Source organism: Hippocampus comes, unplaced genomic scaffold, assembly GCF_001891065.2.
Source record: "Hippocampus comes isolate QL1 unplaced genomic scaffold, H_comes_QL1_v1.1 scaffold186, whole genome shotgun sequence".
NCBI classification, from domain to species: domain Eukaryota; kingdom Metazoa; phylum Chordata; class Actinopteri; order Syngnathiformes; family Syngnathidae; genus Hippocampus; species Hippocampus comes.
This window is the reverse complement of record NW_017806236.1, coordinates 825294-844836: the sequence shown is the minus strand read 5'-3', so window position 1 is coordinate 844836 and position 19543 is coordinate 825294. Positions and strand designations below refer to the sequence as shown.

Genomic DNA, 19543 nt, shown 5'->3' with positions numbered 1-19543 from the left:
TTTTTCTATTTTGTTAATCTACACTGTGCTGCTTATCTCAGCTGGATGAATTGCAGGGTGAAAGTGGAGGATAATGTGCTACCTAGTGCCATTATTTATCTAGGAAACTACTGTTTCCAACAAAAAGGAGCATCATCACTCAAAACAGCCTGGATGACAAAAAGCTTTCAGCTCGAGATAAACACAGCTCACACAAAGCTGAGGGTGTTTTTCTGTTCTGACATTGTGGCCCAGATATTTCAGCTTGAAACAAATACCAACACAGATGTCAAAGAAATTATGACATTATTAATGCTAGCATATGTTGCCACCTTTCAGATCTGGAAATAAGGGACACTCTTCATGGCGGTGTTGCAAAACCACATGGATGAAAGAAATGTGAGGGTTTCACTCCCCAAAACCTTGAAATGCATAGAATCGCCTGTATTTTTATATGAAAAAACTAAATGCTTTGATTGAATTGACATTATTTAACATATTATATTAGCCTCTGGGCCCGAGGGTCACTTGGAGGTCAGTAAGGAAGGAGAAGTCAAGAAAGCATTTAGACGTACTGAAAGGTTAAGTGCTTTATTAGCAATGAACGTTGTTATTTTTCTATAGACTGAAGTCACATGAACCTGAGCATAGCCAATAATTAGAAACTGCTGTAAATTAAAGCTTTGTTCTTTAACACTTAAGAATTACGAAACACTTAATAGCCTGAACTTGATTATATAGACCTGATCTACTGTATTGTATACATGTATAAAGTGCTGTAAATTAAAGACAGCCTGTCTGGAGACACTTTTACTGAAAGAGGACAATAGTTCAATTAAATAGCCTAACAACTGGGGACAAATTTACTTAAGAAAAAAAGGAAACACTTGTAACTTTGTGTGTAGACATGTTCAAGGCTGAATAGACCAAACTAGGCTGGATTTGAGCTGCTGTATTACACGTATCTACTGTAGAGTGCTGTAACAGCTGAAACAAAGTCTGTCTGGGGACACTTTTACTAAAATAAAGATAACTATCATAAAATTAAACACATGTGTGAACCCAAATGAAAAGAGGAAAAAAATGGGGAAAAAGTGCAAAACAACCTCTTCCTCAACTCCTTCACGTGTTCCTTGATGTTAGAACAGGGCTAAACAGACAACTTCTTCCAAGAGTACTTCTTGTTACACCTTGCATCACTGAGTAGCTTTTTGTATTTCAAAGCAGTGATGTGAAACTCTGAACAGAACTGCTCAAAATGTGCCGTGAGCCCGTTACTAAGCAACGAATGACAGGCAGCGCAAATGGGCTGGGCCGCCTGCGTGTAGGCAGACAGAGGATTTGGCACAGAGCAGGAGAACACACCAGACGTAGTGGGGAGAGTACCGATTGATGTACGAGAGATTTTATTTAGTTCACTCCCAAAGCTCTCAAGGCACCGGGTTCTTTTTCAGCAACTGCGTTTTCAACTATTCGCAGATTAGTTCTTTTTTTATATATTTTTTTATTTTTGAGGGGGGCAACCCTAAATTTTCGGAAAACGCTTATTGGAGGTTTATCTGAGTTTTTTTTCCAATAATTGTTTTATTTAAAAAAAATTATCTTTTTATCAATGCATTTTGGACGTCAATAGGCTACGTGGATTTTCGCTTTTCCTGCCCGGTTCCTATCCCCCGTACTGTAATCTCAAACCACAGCAAAAATTATATCATTTAAATTTACAGTGTCACTCAAAACTGCACTTGTCTTCATAAAGGGTGAAATTACATTCGATGTAGTGAGTGTGTTTCGGTGTACCTAATGGAAGTGTCCGGGATGCTGGACGCATTCGGGGGAAGGGATAGCAACTGCGCTGCGCGTGACGTCAGCGCGCAGAAGCGAGGGGGCGACCAGTGGAAGCTGCAATAAACACACAGGGCGTCTGCGCCTATCTAACTAGGACAATAAAGTGCAAACGGCATCAATGCTTTAACAATGGAGCTAACCGATATGCTTCTCCTGAAACTTGTCCTCTTTGCTTACCTGCTGCACGACACTCAAGGTGAGCGACGCGTTTTCGTGGGAGGGGGGCGGGAAACTACGCGGATAAAAGATGTGGATAAGGGGCTTGCTGAAAGACTGCCTAGCTAAGCTAGCTTAACGGCTAAGGTTCGGGATCAGCGGGGCCTGCTTTTGTGACGGGGGACTGCACCCTTTTCGCCGTGGTCTCGCCCGAAAACGAGATACGGCGGAAAGTCTTGCACGGAATCGAGAGACGCGTTGAAAAATAACGAAGTTTATCTTGTCCCTGTGCGTGTTGTCACCGTTCTTGTCGTCAGGTGTATGTTGTATTTTTGTACTCATCTCGCCGACGTCCATTGTTGTGAGAATACGGGAGATGCTGACTGTGGCTGCCTTCAACAGACCGTTAGCTTTATGCTACCGTAGAGCTCACTCTGTTACATGTACACAATCGCCGCCAAAGTCATTCTACAGTCTACTTTTTTAAACAACAGTCACGTTCCATGTTAACAATTCCCACGTAAGTTGTGGTGAAGTTTGTCTTTTATGTCGCAAGTGTTTACACTCTAAGGAATATTACTCTACAGCTAACGCAATACGCGACTGCATAAATCAAGTTTAGGGCGATATTCTATTGAAAACGATGTTAATTTTCGCTTATTTTTCCTGTTTTAAGTGTTCTAATATTCTACTGTTGTTAATTGTGTCGTAAAACACTTGCTACATGATTATGCAGCACTGGGGAGTCAACTACAGTACATACTGTCCTTTATTTTTTTTAACGTTTAAAAAAATTCGACTAGAAGAGTGTACTGTATTTGCCTCAGCTCTATTTGTGGATAAACACGACTTCCACATACACTTAAGAGAACATACAGTAAGCTAAAAAAGACTTGGGCTATTATGCTTAAAGGGCCAACGAAATACATTTAAACGTTGTTCATCTTCGATTATTTTTCATGGTTCCATGTTTTAATATACTGCTGGTGTCTGACTGATTATGTCATACACTTGCTACATGACTTTGCAGCACAGGGAGTCAACTACATAGCGTCGTTTTTTTTAACGTTAAAACAAATCGATTCAACAAACAAGAAGGTGTCCAGTTGCCTCAACTCAGTCTTTATCAATAAGCATGACTTACACACAGACAAAATCATCATTTTTCGTAACCACTTTGCTGTTGTTGTTGTTGTTGTTTTTTTTGTGTGACAGTAAATTACAAATGACTTAGGCTATGATACTATTAGGCAAACGACATACGTATAATTTAAACAATGTTTATTTTTATATTATTTGTCATACATATATACTGCTGGTGTGTGTTTGTTTTTGTTGTAAAACATTTGATACATGCCAGGGCAGCACTTGGGAGTCACTTGCAGTGTCAGTTAAAAAAAAAAAAGAAAAAGAAAAGTCAACAAATAAGCCTTGATGTTGCCTGAACTTAATCTTTGTGGATAACCATGACTTACACAGACATAAAGAAAAAAACAATTCTTCAAATTGGTATTTTTATTGATACTGTGACAGTAATTTAAAAATGATTTGGAAAGTTTTGCTATTTGGCTAACAACATTCACCAAAAAGAAGGTCAGGTCTGAAGACATTTTTTTATGCATGGAATTTCTCATCAAAAGCTCAGTTTGTGGTTGTTGTGAACTTTCATGCGAAAATTCCAAAGTGATGTACTGTTCACAGAAGTGGCATAAATGTCTCTTGCTTGTAGAAATTAGAATATTCCAGAGTAGTTAGAGTTTTTACCTCTCATACTCACCTCAATGAAAAATTTAATGTCAACACCTGCATTTTTCATAATGCACGTGAGCAGTGAACTAGCTCTTTCTACTGTCTGTTCCATTGTTACTCCTGATGATGGAAATTCCGCCTCTCAGGCGTAATTACAGAGAATCACATTTACTGAAAATACCTCCTGCATGTTGCCATAATATGACCCTGCAAATACAATGTAGTGCTCGGCAAAGGGTTGCATTGCTGTCATTTTGTGCAGCACAATTCCGCGTTGTGGTCTTGTTTTGTGCAAATGGAATTCAGGCTGCTTTTTGGAGTGTGAAGCAGTGGGACAAAACGGGTAGAGGTGCTCGAGCACCATTCTCCTTCGTGCCCACCATCCATCCACTCTTCATGTGGAGAAATAATTACACTGTGACACTTGGGGTTGTTGAGCACAGCTATGAAGGCAGTTCCTTTTTAGCGAGATACGTGCATGCCATCTTGTTTGTTGTTGTTTTTTTCCTCATCAATTATGGTTAAATCGTAATAGATGAAAAATGTACATGAAAACCAAGTGCATTTTTCATCTTTGAACTTGTCACAATAAGTTATTTGATCAAATGAGTCATTTGATTATGTATGTTCTGTTTTCAGAATAATGCTGAATTGTTGTCCATTCTGACCCTTAAGGAAACGCTCTGTTTTTCATGACATACAATCACCATTTTTTTTTTTTGATTCAATGGAGGCTGAACCTGTGGCTAGTGGCCGAGTATTTATTTACACACAATTCATAATTTTCATCATTTTATTTGTGTAACTGGCTGTTGTCGACATTAACATATCCACCCTGGCATTGCAAAATATCATTTGAGAAAAAAAACCTCTCAAGAATTTAAATATATTTGTTATAAACCATACACAGTCATCTTACAAACTGAACCATGCTGGTAATGTTCTCACATCTGAGCCAAAAGTGTCCACCCTGTCATTGTCCACACCCTATCAGAAAGCTCAGTTAATTTGCTGTTTGCACATTTTACTGTTGCGTAACATCTACGTAATGCACTGAAAATGAGCTTTAATGGGATATGTCAACTTTTCTTCTGTGAAAAACGGAAGTCCCAAAGGCGTCTTTTAGTGATACCGACTAATAGACTTGAGATTACTACTGCTTTCAATATTTTAAAAGCCTCTACTTTCAAAAATTTGCTATACTGTATGTCTTCCTGTTTGCCCCCATCCAGGACACTACCGGAATCCCCTCAACAAGTACATCCGGCACTATGAAGGCCTTTCTTATGACGCAGAGCTGGTCCACAGCAACCACCAGAGGGCTAAAAGGGCAGTTTCTCATGAAGACCAGTTTCTTCATTTAGATTTTCACGCTCATGGAAGGTTGGTAAACTTTGAAATGAAATCCAAATGTTTTTGTGTTCAAGATTTTTAATTCCTACTTATGCGTGTTGTTTTGTCCCTGTTTTGACAAACATATATACCCATATTGTTTACATTTCATTGGAAGTATCAGCACACTTTTAAAAGTATATGGGGAAAGGTAATTCGCCTCGGTTACTTCCATCCTCGACATGCTCAATGGCTGGAGGTTGTCTCGGTGGCACATTTCTGATTCTTTCTTTGGTAGCTTTATCATATCAGTATAAAGTAATTTTATGATTTCCTGTCTCTGCACAAAGCTTTGCCGCTTATGTTGTCAGCGGCGCTACTGTGAAATGGTAAATGTGAAGTGCAAGCTTTTATCAAGCGCTGTGATTCACCTCGGAAATTGGGTGTGACTCCTGAGAGCTGCTGTTGCTCAGTTGCAAAACCAAAAGGATTAAAGTAAGAGCGGACTTGAGCTATCGTCAATCATTGCAAGCTCAGGGAGCAATGGAGCGCGGTGAACTTTGACAATAACGTATCCAAATTAATTGCTGGATCATTGCCGATGATTGTGACACGCTCTATGCTTTTTATTCACTTCATTCATTCATTTTAAAAACTGTAAACACTTATGTAGAGCTGTTACTTGTTTATTGTGCTTGACTGGTCTGTTTTTATTGAAGCAGTTAACACTAGTTTAGTGATAACACAATAGTAAGGTAGTCGAAAATGAAAACAGCACAAAGTTGAGTCGTGTTCCAAGCTGCAATGCCAAAAATACATGAATTCGGGACTAGAATGCATCCCAATCTGCCCCCCAAGCGACCCCCAGATACCACGTTGTTGTCCCTTCTCCATTGAACATTGACAACACGACGCCGCAAGTGTCACTACTACTGCCGGCCCGTCATTGGTGCAACGGATTAGATATCCTCGTATCATTGGACGATTCAAATACACATGGCTAGGAATGACAAAAATAACATCATAATGATATCTTACCCAGTTTCAGCTTGAGATGCTGCAGTGTTGTACTCTCCAGTCTCTTCTTTGCTACAGTAGTCTCAAGGTGGTTTTTTTTTTTTTTCGTGTCTTTTTGCTAATATGCATCCTGTGACTACTGAGGAAGTAGTGAAGGAAAACTGATTACCTCAAAGTAGAATCGAGCCGCTATGGTGCAGTGAAAAGGGTGCAAACTCTGCCCTATTGCTTCGGGACTGTGAGCCGTATCCGCGATGACCAGAGCTAGCTGACTGGGTGCTAATTTAGTTTTGTGACATGTCAAAATATCATCGCTTTTAATCTTGGCTCGGCGAAATCACACATTTTTTTTGGGCCGAGATAGCCTTTAATTGAGAGCCAATCTATTGGTTAATCCTGCCGCTGTCATCTGCATTTAAAATGATGACTAATAATAGCGTGAGCATGCATCATAAATACAATTATGGTGATGTCAATTCAAGCAAAGCTTTCCAAATATTTTTCAAGGCAGTTATTTTGATAGAAAAACCTTGTATTAGATGTCGTTATGTTGGCCAAGTGTTTCTGATTCTAAGCTGCTCAATGCCTGTGGCTGCTCTGGAACGAGCTACACTATTTTGTTCATAAATTAAAGCATGATTACTCAGATATGGGGTTATGCTTTTTCACACTGGTGTTAGGTTCCATGAAGCAGTTCATTAAAGATTTATAATTATCATAACATCTGTGCTTATTTTCATTCGCCTATGTTGGCATTACCCTTGCGGGCTTTTTGTTAAGTGATATGGTCAGGTTGAACATTTTGGTGTTTGAAAGAACAATTTTTCCAGTAAACTTCAAATGGGAGTGTCCGATGAAAAGCTTGAATCTGTTCCTCTAATTTGGCGAATTGTCTTCTTTTCATTTCCTCAAATTAATGTCATTGTCTCCCATTTCTTGACACTGAACGTGTGAGATGGATGATTACAATACATTGTAGATTGGAAATGATTGACACAATTATAGGCATACCTGGGAAAAAAAGGTATTTATGTTAAACCTAATATGTTGATGTTTAGTTAATTTATTTATTTTTTTGGTATGGTGAGGAGGTGGCTTTTTTTTTTTTTTTTAAGTATGAGCGCGTCCGCCACACTCTCCACGGCCATCTGGCTCTGAGCTCGGCAACGACTGTTTATCCTCCTGCGTGGAGCGGAGCCTGCTGTTGCCAACCTCAGACGCTGCTTAATAGGCGGGGGAATGATAAGAGCCGTGCAGAACACGGAAGGAAGACGCCTGTTTCCTTGAAAAGCAAAGATTTTGTCAGTTGCTTTTCCTGTTTGAATTGTCCTCGGCAAAGATAGGCACACAATGGTCCCTTTGAACATTCCCTTTATTGCGATACATTTACAACCACAGGATGTGTTTTTAAAGTTCACACATGGAATATTCCAATCTGTTATTACATATTGGTTTGTGTATATTCAGAGTGCCGCTGCCTGATTTAAAAATGATAGTGGGACATGCGATTCTTATTCTGACTGATTTTTCTTGCAAGCTGTCAAATTAAAACAAAACTGGGTAGTGGAGATGAGTTACTTTGCTTCATGGTGGTAACAAGCCCAAGTCTGCTTTTCAGAATTTCATTTTACTCAGCTTGGGTGCTCTACACCCGCTAACCAAGAGCGCTTGTGAATGTCCAAAGAATGCCAATGTTTACTTTTTATTTCTCCCCTCCTTTAGGAATAAAAACTCTACAACAGAACAGCCATGGTTTCACTTTCCCACTTTCATTTGCTTTTCCTCTCTTCCTCAAAGACTGCACAAATGTTGTCAATCTCCTTAAGTGAGGCCCAATTTGAATCGAAATCAAGCGCACACCTCTGCAAAATATCAAATATTTTACATCATTGCTATAAATATGCGGATGAAGTTCTTTTGTTCACGTTCTCTCTTTACTTTATTTCAGGCATTTTAATTTACGCATGAAGAGAGATACCAGTTTGTTCACACCAGACTTGAAGGTGGAAGTTTCAGGAGAAGAGTCGACATATGATACCTCTCACATCTACACTGGAGAAATATATGGTGAGAAAAGTCTACCCTAAAGGAAAGTACTCTGTGCGGACTAGCCTCAAAAAAGATGCTGAGAAGAGAAGGAGTCATGAGCACAAACCTCCCCAAAAATAGTCATAACAAATTTAACATTCTGTAGAAATTTATATAGTTAATGGTGTGGAAAACGGATTCAGGCCTGGGGTTGGTTTCAGGATAAAGCAAGTTGAATTGTTAAGTATGTTTCAGTTTTATTCTCCACTGAGCTCCTGCGGTCTATTTTCTTGCTGTTCCTCAGTCTGTAATAAAAAATGTCCCTGTCTGTAATATGTCTCCCCAGGTGAGAAAGGTACACTTGCTCATGGCTCCATCGTAGATGGTAAATTTGAGGGCTTCATTCAGAGTTACCACGGCAACTACTACGTGGAGCCCACTGAGCGATACCTGGAGGGCAAAGACGTGCCTTTCCACTCTGTCATGTACCATGAGGACGACATAGGTGAGTCCTTGACAACTGCAAGCTCACGATTGCTCAAATGGGCCTCGCAGGAAGCGATTCTGTCTAATATACTGATTGCATATGCATACGTGTGATCCGAAAGTGTAAAGTTAATCTCGCTGAGCTGATGCAGGCCGATTGGTGTGAACCCCGCCGCCACCCCCTGAAGAGCAAGGCTATCCAGGGTGCTCATTAGCTGAGTAACATGATCTTTCTCTCAGGGTACCGACTCATTAAAGCTGTCTGTACAACCTCGGTAGGGATAGTGAGCAGCACTCATTTAATTTGTAATCACCTTTTACATAAAGCCTGTGTGTAAATATGAGAGGAATTAGTAAATAAAGTAAGCGTACAATGCGACCGAGGCTCAGGTGGCATGTAAGGACAACCCATTAGCTGATCCTGAATAGCATCACACAGTGACTCAGAGGGTTAAGTAGCTAACGTTATCTCCATAATCTTGACAGTGTTGTGTCGGCCTCTTTCACTCAGACTATCCTCACAAGTACGGCCCGGAGGGCGGCTGTGCTGATAGCTCGGTGTTCGAGAAGATGAAGAAGTACCAAGCGTCTGCTGTCGAAGAGCCGTCCAAGGTGATCTTCAGCACACGCTCGCAGTTGCAAGTGTTTCGCAGAGAGGAAAGCAATAAATCTGATATGTTCATCCCATTGGCAAACATGGCCTGGGAAATTTACAGTATGACCACGTGATCAAATGATATCCAAGAGTTCAGTCAAATATTCTGCCTGACAAATGATAGGAATGCACTGCTTTAATTCACACCGACCGAGTTGACTGGAAATGCCATGAATTTGTTGCCATCTCACACAAAAACAACCAAAATATATGCAGTGTGTTTTGTAATAACATAATTAAATAAGAAAAAAGTTTTTAACAGTTTGCGCATATGATTCATTCATTGTACGGCTCCTTCTGGTGTGAGCGCAGGATAGCGCAGAAATGCATCGATAGACGAGGAAGAGGTCAACAAGTAAGTTGACTCGGTAAACTCCTATAATATTAGGTTTTTTTGGCCGAGGATTAAAAAAAAAAAAATACAGGCCTATTAGTATTGTTACATTTTCTGTCTGCATGTGGCTCCCCCGTTTGCGTTCAAATATCCATTGCCTTAAGGGTTGCGACATCCCAACAATCAGCGAGGGGAATTCCCTCAGGCCAATTTATTTTGGTTGTTTACACACAATACACAATGTGCAATTTTATTTGTTTTATGTTTAGTTTGACAATAACATTGTGAATATACAACTTGAAGCCTCTTTTTGGAACTTTTGATAACCATCTGCCAAACTGCAGAATATCGGATACATCGCTTGTATTGGATCTCAATAGCTTATTATGTGGTCTTCATGAAAGACTTCATGTCATCGTCCTCAATCCACACAGTGTGTTTGAATTGTTTTTTTTTTTTTTGTTTTTTTTTTTTGTGAAATGCACTTGTCGTTATTTCTTCCTCTTCCTTTTATGCATAACATGCAGAAGCAATGCATGTTGTATGAACATTCTGCACTTTTAAAACTAGAAGCCCGAAATATCAGACATGATTTATTCAGCCGCTGTTTGGTTGTAAATGCCCTTACAGTACACTATGTTTAATTTAACGGCAGTCTATTTCCTCCTCCCGCACACCAGGCACTCCACAGTCAAGCGGTCCTTAATGAATCTGTGATGCTGAGAAAGAAGAGAATGGCGCAGGCTGAGAAGAACACGTGCCAGCTCTTCATCCAAACGGATCACCTCTTCTACAAGTATTACAAGACAAGAGAGGCTGTCATTGCTCAGGTGAGATGCACCGAGACACATAAACCCGCGTGGGATTAAGGACGCGCTTGCCACACATAAACACACTTCTGCTTGTGTAATGCGCCATGATGACTCACGACAGTTGCCGTTTGCACCTTCCGCACGCTAATCAACACGTCGAGCTGTCTTTGTTTTGAAGCTGTTTCGTCACACTTGATAGCAAAGGCCAGTCGATACACAATCATAGTCCCCATGCAAAATCATACCAATCCAAATGGCAAACACGTTTTCAGTTCGTCTGCATTGCAGCTACGCACGTAAATCTAGACTGACGCTCCCCATATATGTGTAAGCCAAGTGTCAGCAACACATTTCTTAGAAACTCAGGCCCTTGCATTTAGTTCCATTCAGTTCATGTATCCCATCGGGATTTGGAGAGGTGCCATGAGTTCAATTCACATTGTCCCCATTGAAATCAATCAAAATGCCATTATTCCACCACAGCTTCCCGCCCCCAAAAATCTTCGCTGCAGGTGGATCATTTTAAGTGTGACTTTATTTTTGATTAGTTGTTGATTAATAGATGAATTTTGACACATCTAGTTTTTAAGACACATTTTGTCGTTCTCGTGGTTTTATGTTTTGTTTGACAGTAAAGTTCAACTGGGAGTTGCTGCAAACAGCTTGAAGGCTCTCTTTCTGAAGAATTGCATATTTGTACAGCGTAGGGTTAGGGGATAAGGATTTGACAAAGTCCTTGTAGCGACAGTGGGGGAAACTAAACAGTCAATTGTCATTTTTATAGGGGTAATATTCCTCAGTGAGTCGCCATACTATGCACATCATGTAAAAAAAAATCTATTTCTAAACATTCTCAATTTGTCCATTCTTCCGTGGAATAGCTGACTGACGTGCACACCGTAGGGAAGGTGTCAGATTGAGCTATTTTTTGTGTCCAAATAGGAGACAGAGATTAAAATCTACCGGCAATTAAAATATATAGGAAATTTAATCAAATTCTTCTGCTGAATGTGTTTGTATGTTGTTGTCTTCCCATTTCAGATCTCCAGTCACGTCAAGGCCATTAATGCCATCTATCAGGGCACAGACTTCTTAGGGATTCGCAACATCAGTTTCATGGTGAAACGGATCAGGGTGAGTACTCTATTGAGGTTCCTTTTTTTTTTTTTTTTTTAAATTACCCCTTTTCCTTGTGCTGAAAATCCTCAGTCATAGCGTTTCCTATAAACAAGCTCTCTTCCTCCCACACAGATAAACACCACCAGTGATGAGAGGGACAAGTCCAACCCATTTCGCTTTGGTAACATTGGCGTGGAGAAGTTCCTGGAGCTGAACTCGGAACAGAACCACGATGACTACTGTTTGGCTTACGTTTTCACCGACAGAGACTTTGACGATGGCGTCTTGGGTTTGGCCTGGGTGGGAGCCCCTTCAGGTACTGTGGAGCTTTCGTCACTGTGCAGTGACTGTAAACATGGTTTTAAAGGGGGGGGGGGAATCCTTTGCACTAATCTGTTGTATGTGTCCTCAGCATGGTATTCTGATTATTATTGCGTTTGTGGAATAAGAATTCAACCATCTGTTTTCGCAATGTGAGCCCGAGGGCAGTTTGACATCAATTTCAGTCAGCAGCAGAGGGAGACATAAGACCAAAATGCCAGCCACCGACAAGGATGAAAATGCTTTAATCTGTTTACTACTTCTTCCATTACACAATATTAACCACATTAGGGGAGGCCAATAGAACACATTGTAAAAAACGTTGCCCTTTTTTTTTTGCACTTTGGGATAGACAATTGTGATTTATAAATCTTTGCATCTTTTAACCATGGCCAATGGTCAAGAATTCTTGACTCATAAACATTGTGAGCAATGTACCATTGCCGCTAAATCAAATCAAATAAATCAATAAAACATCTCAGGAGCGTTTGATACCGCAACTGAATGGGGTTGTTACAGAAACCAGAGTCAAACATCAAAAAAGATCATGAAACACACGATACGATGTAAAATCTTGTTTTCTTATCTCACAGCATGACATGCATGCTTTGGAGAGGGAGTCTTGTTTAAAAACGTGCTTATCATCGCCAGGGAGTTCTGGAGGGATCTGTGAAAAAAGCAAGTTGTACTCCGATGGGAAGAAGAAGTCTCTCAACACAGGCATTATCACTGTCCAGAACTACGCCTCCCACGTACCTCCCAAAGTCTCCCATATCACCTTTGCACATGAAGTGGGGCACAACTTTGGCTCTCCGGTGAGTAACTCATACTACTTTCAATCGCAAGCAAGAAGGAGTAAATGGAGCGTGGCCATCTTTGTCTCCTGATCTTATATTGACCTTTGTTTTCTTTTTCTTTTTTTCTTGCTCATACGCAGCATGACTCTGGATCAGAGTGCACCCCGGGTGAATCCAAGAGCCAAGACAAAAAGGAGAAGGGCAATTACATCATGTATGCGAGAGCTACGTCGGGAGATAAGCTGAACAACAACAAGTTCTCCATCTGTAGCGTGCGCAACATCAGCCAGGTGCTGGAGAAAAAAAGGAGCAACTGTTTTGTTGGTATGTAGCACACCGTTGGCAAATTCACATATGCGGCTAGAGAAACACAAACATTTTAAATGCTAATGGATTTTAAATGAATATTGGCATTAGTGCGGTGCTATTTTTTTTAATGGCCTCATTTGGTTTCTTTCTAAATATCAGATGGAGAGTGTTTTTGTTTTCGACAAATTGTAAATAACAACATTGCAAATGTTAGCAGCCATGAAAATAAATATGTCTCAGTTTAGTTGCAGACCTTTTTACCAAAGATATCTTCTAGTCGTGTACATCTCAATAATTTAGAATATCTTGTACAACTTTTTACTTCTGCAGTTCAAAAACTGAAAGGTTTAGAGATTGACTATAGACAATGAGTCAAATATTTCAGAGATTTTTTTTCTCCCATAGTTTTCGTAATTAGCAAACAATTTAGAGGTAATGAAAGCCCACATAATTCGCCATCTCTAGAAAATAGAATATTACAATAGAAACAAACCCAAAAGAAAATTAATATGTAAACTCATCTGGGAATTGGTCACCCCAAAACGTTTTTGCGTGCATTTAATGAATATTTATCACATACTATAGATGTGCAACGATTCATTGATTACCATTAATCGATAATTATCTTCGGCAACTGAATAATCCTTTAGTTACCTTTTTTTTCATTTAAAATTGTCCACCTTCTTGGAATTTCGGCATGATTATCTTTGTGTTGAATGATCAACATTTTTTGCATACTTTTGTTACGGTAACTGAATCATAATTAATCTATGTTCATAAGCTATTTTGATGTATTAACCTCCACTTGTAGACAAAGACTTTGAGCCCCCCTGCCACACCAATAGCACCTGAAAATATGCCATTTGGCACCAAACACTCTTGTTGTATACAATAACCATCATGCTAAACGTGAATGCAAAATAACCAAGGAGTTGATCTAATTATTGAACATTAGAAATATTTTAATGATGGGAAAAAAAATCTCATGACACAATACCAAACAAAAATGTCAGTGGATACACCAGTTAAGTGCCATCTAGTGGACGAACATTTAATTGTTCTGCCTTTCACTGTGAGTCACTGGCCTACATAGATGAACTCATTTGATTTGATTTGATTATGTATTTGTTCAGTAGAGAACAGTGTACATGAACCAACATTTCAATAGTTCAAATTTTTATCAAGAACAAGACCAGGATGTTTGCAAATAGTTAGATTCCAAAATTGTTTACGGTGCAATTCACTCATTGGTAAGAGAGTCAAATGTTGCTGTCCGATACATACAACGTGACAATGTTGTACACTTTTTATTGCATAATTAGAAAAGTGTCCAGGAATTTTATCAAACTAAGCCAAAGTATATTTGTCGTGAATGAACAATTATTAGACCATTTAAGGGAAAGTGGATGATTAGTCACAGAACAGGATAAATTCGATTGTTGGGGGAGTTGTTTGACGTGAGCAACAAATTTCATCTTTGTACGCCAGAGTCTGGTCAGCCCATCTGCGGAAACGGCCTTGTGGAGCCAGGAGAGGAGTGTGACTGTGGCTACAGTGATCAGTGCAGGGACCAATGCTGCTATGACGCCAACCAGGCTGATAACAAGAAGTGCAAATTAAAGCCCAACAAAGTCTGCAGGTACATCGCAAAGATGTGTCTGCTTCTAATTGCCAGACCTTCGTTTGAGATCTTTTTCAGCCAACATCTTGCTCTCTTGCCCGCAGTCCCAGCCAGGGACCCTGTTGCACCCCTGAGTGCAACTACAAGGGGCGCAATGAGAAGTGCAGGGACGAGTCAGAGTGCGCTCATCAGGGCATGTGCAACGGAGTGAGCCCCCAGTGCCCGTCGTCGGAACCCAAAGCCAACTTCACCGCTTGTCACGGCGAGACTCAAGTCTGCCTGAACGGGGTGAGTGACTCGCAACTCGCAAACAGCTGGCCTCATGGAAAAGAAGTCATGCAGACTCAGAACCATCGTTACGTGTCCTCGCCCACAGGGCTGCTCCGGCTCCATCTGTGAGAAGTACGGACTCGAAGCGTGCACGTGCGCCAGCCAAGAAGGAAAGGATGAGACGGAGCTTTGTCACGTGTGCTGTATGGAGAAGAGTGAGTCATGTACTGAATATGTGCCTTGGAGGTTGGCATCTCATGTGCCGATGTCCTAATTGACTGGGCCTAAATCCCTCCAGTGAATCCCAACACATGCAGCAGTACGGGGTCGGAGCGTCTGGCTCGTTTCTTCAATAAGAAGGTGACCACGCTGCCGGCCGGCTCGCCCTGCAATGACTTCAAAGGCTACTGCGACGTGTTCATGAAGTGTCGTCTGGTGGATGCGGACGGCCCACTGGCTCGACTCAAGAAGGCCATTTTTAACCCCGAGCTCTACGAGAACATTGCGGAGTGGATTGTGGTATGTAGAATTTACTTTGTTACAGATTTTTGATGCGCTTGTGATTATATCTGAATACAAGCCGCTGCCCTCATTCACCAAATTGAATAAATAGGCTAAATGTTAAAATATAAATCAGAATTTCAGCAACATATTTAACATGATATAGATTTTGTAACTTTTGTGAAAAGCTTCACTCCCTCACGGCCTCTGAATGACACATTTTCCTTTTTGCGTTGTTTGAAATGTGTGTGCCGTGTCCTTATATGGTGTATATTTATTGAATTTCCTGTAACATGTAGACAGCATGCTCTTGTTTGACTGTGTCGAAGCATATTTGAACACAACAAATGCCTTTTCATTGCGAGTGAACGTCATTCTTAAAAGTGGATGACCCTAGAACTAGCATAAAACTTAATCTGTGCAATTACTTGCATTCTGTAAACAGAACTAGCTGTTATTAGACAACAGAAGAATGATTTGTTTTGTGCACCACTCAGGCTTTGTGTTTGCTTGATTTTATTTCCAGGCCCACTGGTGGGCAGTGTTACTGATGGGCATCGCTCTCATCATGCTCATGGCAGGCTTCATTAAGATCTGTAGCGTACATACACCCAGCAGTAACCCCAAGCTTCCTCCCCCTAAACCACTTCCAGGTGAGTTCGGACTGTTTGACGAAACAGATTTATTTATTTATATCACTGTGATTTTAATGGGGATTTTATGTATTGGTTATTTATTTATTTGTTTATAATACAGATTGAAGGCGATAAGACAAACAGTTTGCGATTTTTCATGATTTTTGGGGTGGCCCACAGCCCTGCAACCTGCCCTGAGCAGATCTCCACATTCCGAACCAAAGCAAGAGTAATCGACGATAAGAGGACAATTTTTAAATCCGTTTTTATTTGAGGCTCTTTGTTACGTACGTAGTTATGTAATATGTTCGCAAATTGCACCTAAACAGCAAAAAGTGGAGGAAAGCATTTTTGCTTGTGTTCCTGAAATAATTTAATTCACGAGGCATAACTTAACTCAACTGTCAACTCAACTTTATTTGTAGAGCACTTTAAAACAACCATGGCTGCATATAAAATTCTGTACGTGGAGTAAAAATTAGACATATAATAACAAAGACAGTTAAAACAATAAATTAATAACTTAAAAACAGTAGACAGCACCAGACATTGATCTGTCTGTCATCAACATAGCAGTGAAAGGAAATAAAATGGAACCCAGAGGTAGCAAATATAATGAAAACAGCAGGGGCCCCACAATTGAACCCTGTGGAACACTTTATGACGGTGGGTTAGAGCGGTACTCCTCCCCGCCCCCAAACAATAATTGGCTGATTTTTTTTTTCTGCCAAATATCAGAATTGGCATAAGCATAAAAAAAAACCCAGATTGGTCAAGCGCAATCTGTTATTGAATGAATGCAATTTGGGGTCTCTGTTAATGAATCCCCTCATTCCTATCTCACATGTCTCACCGTGTGTGTCCTTGTCTCCAACAGGCACTTTGAAGAGGCGGCGAGCGCAGCAGCACGCAAGCTCCCAGGTGCAGCATCAGTCCCAGCACGGCGGACACGGTGGTCCGCGGCAGGCCCAGAGGCAGCCTCAGCGGCAGGCCCAGCAGCAACACCAACGACACCACCGTCAGCCTAGGGAGAACTATCAGATGGGGCAGATGAGACGCTGAGACCACCCCACCCCCCACCCAATCCCCCCCGCCACCCCCCTCCAATGCCTTGGCTCCTCCTTGTGCCTACAGTGGGAAACTTAAAAGCGTCACTCCATCCAAAGAAAAGCCTGACACGGTGGCTCGTCACCACCGCATCCTCCATCTTAGACACGAAAAGAAGAGAAAAATCCAGGGACTCAATCGGCGCGCAATCTAGCTTTTTTTTTTTTTTTTGCCATCGTCATCTTATTTTGGTTCATTTCAAAGGAGTGCCAAGGAGTTAAGGAATCATCTGTAGCTTTGGTCAACTTTAGTCATTTTGTTTCGGTTCTCTTGCGATGTCGTCTCGAGTGACATGCCCCGTGGCTGCCGGTGAGTCGTTGCGTGCTTTTCTTGCGCCGTTCTTGCCACACTCGAGAACGAGGCGAGACACTCGGCGGGGGATTGGCTCCACTTTTGTGATTTCCACACGTCCCAAAATGGCGAAGAACACATGCTCCGGTCTCTTGTGCAGACAGTCAGTCTCCTGCATGTGACTGTACATATTTAGTGTATCATAAGTGAAAAGGAACTATTTCTTCTACTGTAAATGTGTAATTCTTCACTCTCTTCCTGTTTTGTTGATTTTTTTTTTTTTTTTTTTTAATTTTTGGGTTAGCGCTCTCAGGACTTTTAACACATAAATGAAGGCATGACGGTCGCCAGGAGTTCCTCGGATGTTGTCGCCGACCATCTGATGCCGTCGGGTCATCTCTGCAGTCGTCCAATCAGGTGGAGCTCGTTCACTTTGGGTAGCTTGCTTCCTTGTTTCTCAAATTGAACAACGTCATCATATCCTTTTTTTTTTTTTTTTTTTTTTCCTTCCCCCCTCCCCAAGGTCGTCTATCCATTGTTTTATTTCTTGCTAACATGTTGCTTGTGTCGCGTAAGGGAACGATCGCTCCACTTATCTTTTATTTATTTTGTTGTTGTCTTTTACCAATTTAATTTAGCTATATGAAGAATGAATAACCACTAATTGAAGCTGAGGAGAAGGGAAAGTTGCAGTTTAGTTGAAGTGAGCATTAGTGAAATGCGTGTGGAAATAAGTTTAAAAATGACTCTGTGGACATATTTTTAAGAAAAAAAAAAGAGGAGGCTTATCATTCTGTTGCTCATATAGGAAATCTTAAGAACTTTTGTGGGCATGCAGAGGCATTAATTCAATGTGAGTATTCTTGATTGACGTTGGTCCGTAATATGTGTCTCAACACAACGCTGACAACTTTTAATGTCAAAATAAAAGGAAGCAAGGCCTGTTGAGGCAGATTTTCACACAGCTTGACTTTGCTACGTCACCATCCTGGACTCACACTTTCCCAGTTTGCATTGGTTGTGATGTCCGAAAGCACCGGCAAGCTTCGTTTGAAGGACACGTTTCACCTCAGGCATTCTTTCCCTTTCACAAAATAACACGTGATCTTGTCGTCTGGGCATGGTTCAGTATTCGCTTGTCACTAACAATAAAGCACATCATTTTTCGCATTCTATATTTCATGCATTATTTTTTTGCCTACAGGCCTGAATTGGGTTTATCTTGGCATTATTACGTTTGGAGTGCATGCAGTTTGAATCACAACTCTAATGTCTTACAACACTGTCCTGAGGGTAGAATGATCCCACGTTTTGCTGTGGATGGGATGAGGAAAAGTGTCACAGTTAATGTCACATAATGGATGAATCAGGCGTGTGTCATGTCTGTACAAAAAAGAAAAAGTGGATTTTTTTTTTTTTTTTTGGTCATTCTTGGCTCCAGAATCTAAGATGTAAACTTGTACAGTACTTTGAAAATTTGCATTTCATTGAAAATTGAAAATTACATTTTGATACATCTGTTGATTTTTTTTTTATTATTATTTTATTCCAATTCAAAGATGTTCATATGTGGCAAACCTTTTAAGTTATTTCTGTTCTTGTATGTGCTAGTTCGATTGGAGTTTGCTTATGATACTTTTTCTCCCACTGTCATCAATGATATAAAAAAAACATTTGAGTGTGATGGATTTAATGTGACATTCTCATTTTAGTCTTTGTTATCCTGTGGCATGGTTTGGCTAGAAGAGCAGAAGAATAATGCCTGTAAATTTACTTTTCATTTCGTAGTCCTGGTTTAAAACAAAAAAAAAAGTTTTTAGATAAACGTGCACTGCAATGTCCAAATTGATTTTGAATTGTTGTAGGTGATGTAGGCCGAAAGAACACGATTAAAAAGTAATACTACTGTCTGATTTTAATGTTCACTGTGTTTTATACAGTATTGGAAATTTTTGTTCACTTTGAACATTTTTACAAAAAAAAAAAAAAACAAAACAAAAAAAAATCAATTGTATTGTGCAAAGAAATGTAATTTTTTTGGAGTACATGAAATGCATTAATTAAACGACTCATTCAATAAATAGACCACTGTTTACTGTCAGCTGCTCTCTCTAGATTTTCAAGGGTTTCCTTCGTTTATTAACTAAAAATTACGGAAACAGTTTGCGATACAACAAGC

General features: G+C 40.3%; 1 protein-coding gene across 2 annotated transcripts; it reads left to right on the top strand.

The window, feature by feature from the left end:
* The first annotated feature begins 1802 nt into the window (after positions 1–1802).
* Positions 1803–19445, top strand: LOC109507576 (disintegrin and metalloproteinase domain-containing protein 10-like). 2 transcript variants are annotated; one of them, XM_019857091.1, is made up of 16 exons: positions 1803–2020; positions 4962–5112; positions 8027–8145; positions 8453–8611; positions 9104–9249; positions 10262–10411; positions 11435–11527; positions 11645–11828; positions 12485–12648; positions 12771–12954; positions 14428–14578; positions 14665–14848; positions 14937–15045; positions 15129–15349; positions 15858–15984; positions 16844–19445. In XM_019857091.1, the coding sequence occupies exons 1-16, from the start codon at positions 1954–1956 to the stop codon at positions 17026–17028; spliced, it is 2394 nt and encodes a 797-aa protein (XP_019712650.1). In that variant the 5' UTR covers positions 1803–1953; the 3' UTR covers positions 17029–19445. The 2 variants fall into 2 exon arrangements, with proteins under 2 accessions (XP_019712650.1, XP_019712651.1); XM_019857092.1 differs by having other exon boundaries at positions 1805–2020; positions 9104–9204.
* The last annotated feature ends 98 nt before the right edge of the window (positions 19446–19543 follow it).

What these genes read in the sequence shown, in the direction of transcription:
- LOC109507576 (XM_019857091.1), top strand. Translation starts at nt 1,954, where the DNA reads ATGGAGCTAACCGATATGCTTCTCCTGAAACTTGTCCTCTTTGCTTAC. An exon ending in GTACCATGAGGACGACATAG is followed by an intron (nt 8,612 to 9,103) that starts GTGAGTCCTTGA and finishes TCTTTCACTCAG; the next exon opens with ACTATCCTCACAAGTACGGC. An exon ending in GAGAGGCTGTCATTGCTCAG is followed by an intron (nt 10,412 to 11,434) that starts GTGAGATGCACC and finishes TTCCCATTTCAG; the next exon opens with ATCTCCAGTCACGTCAAGGC.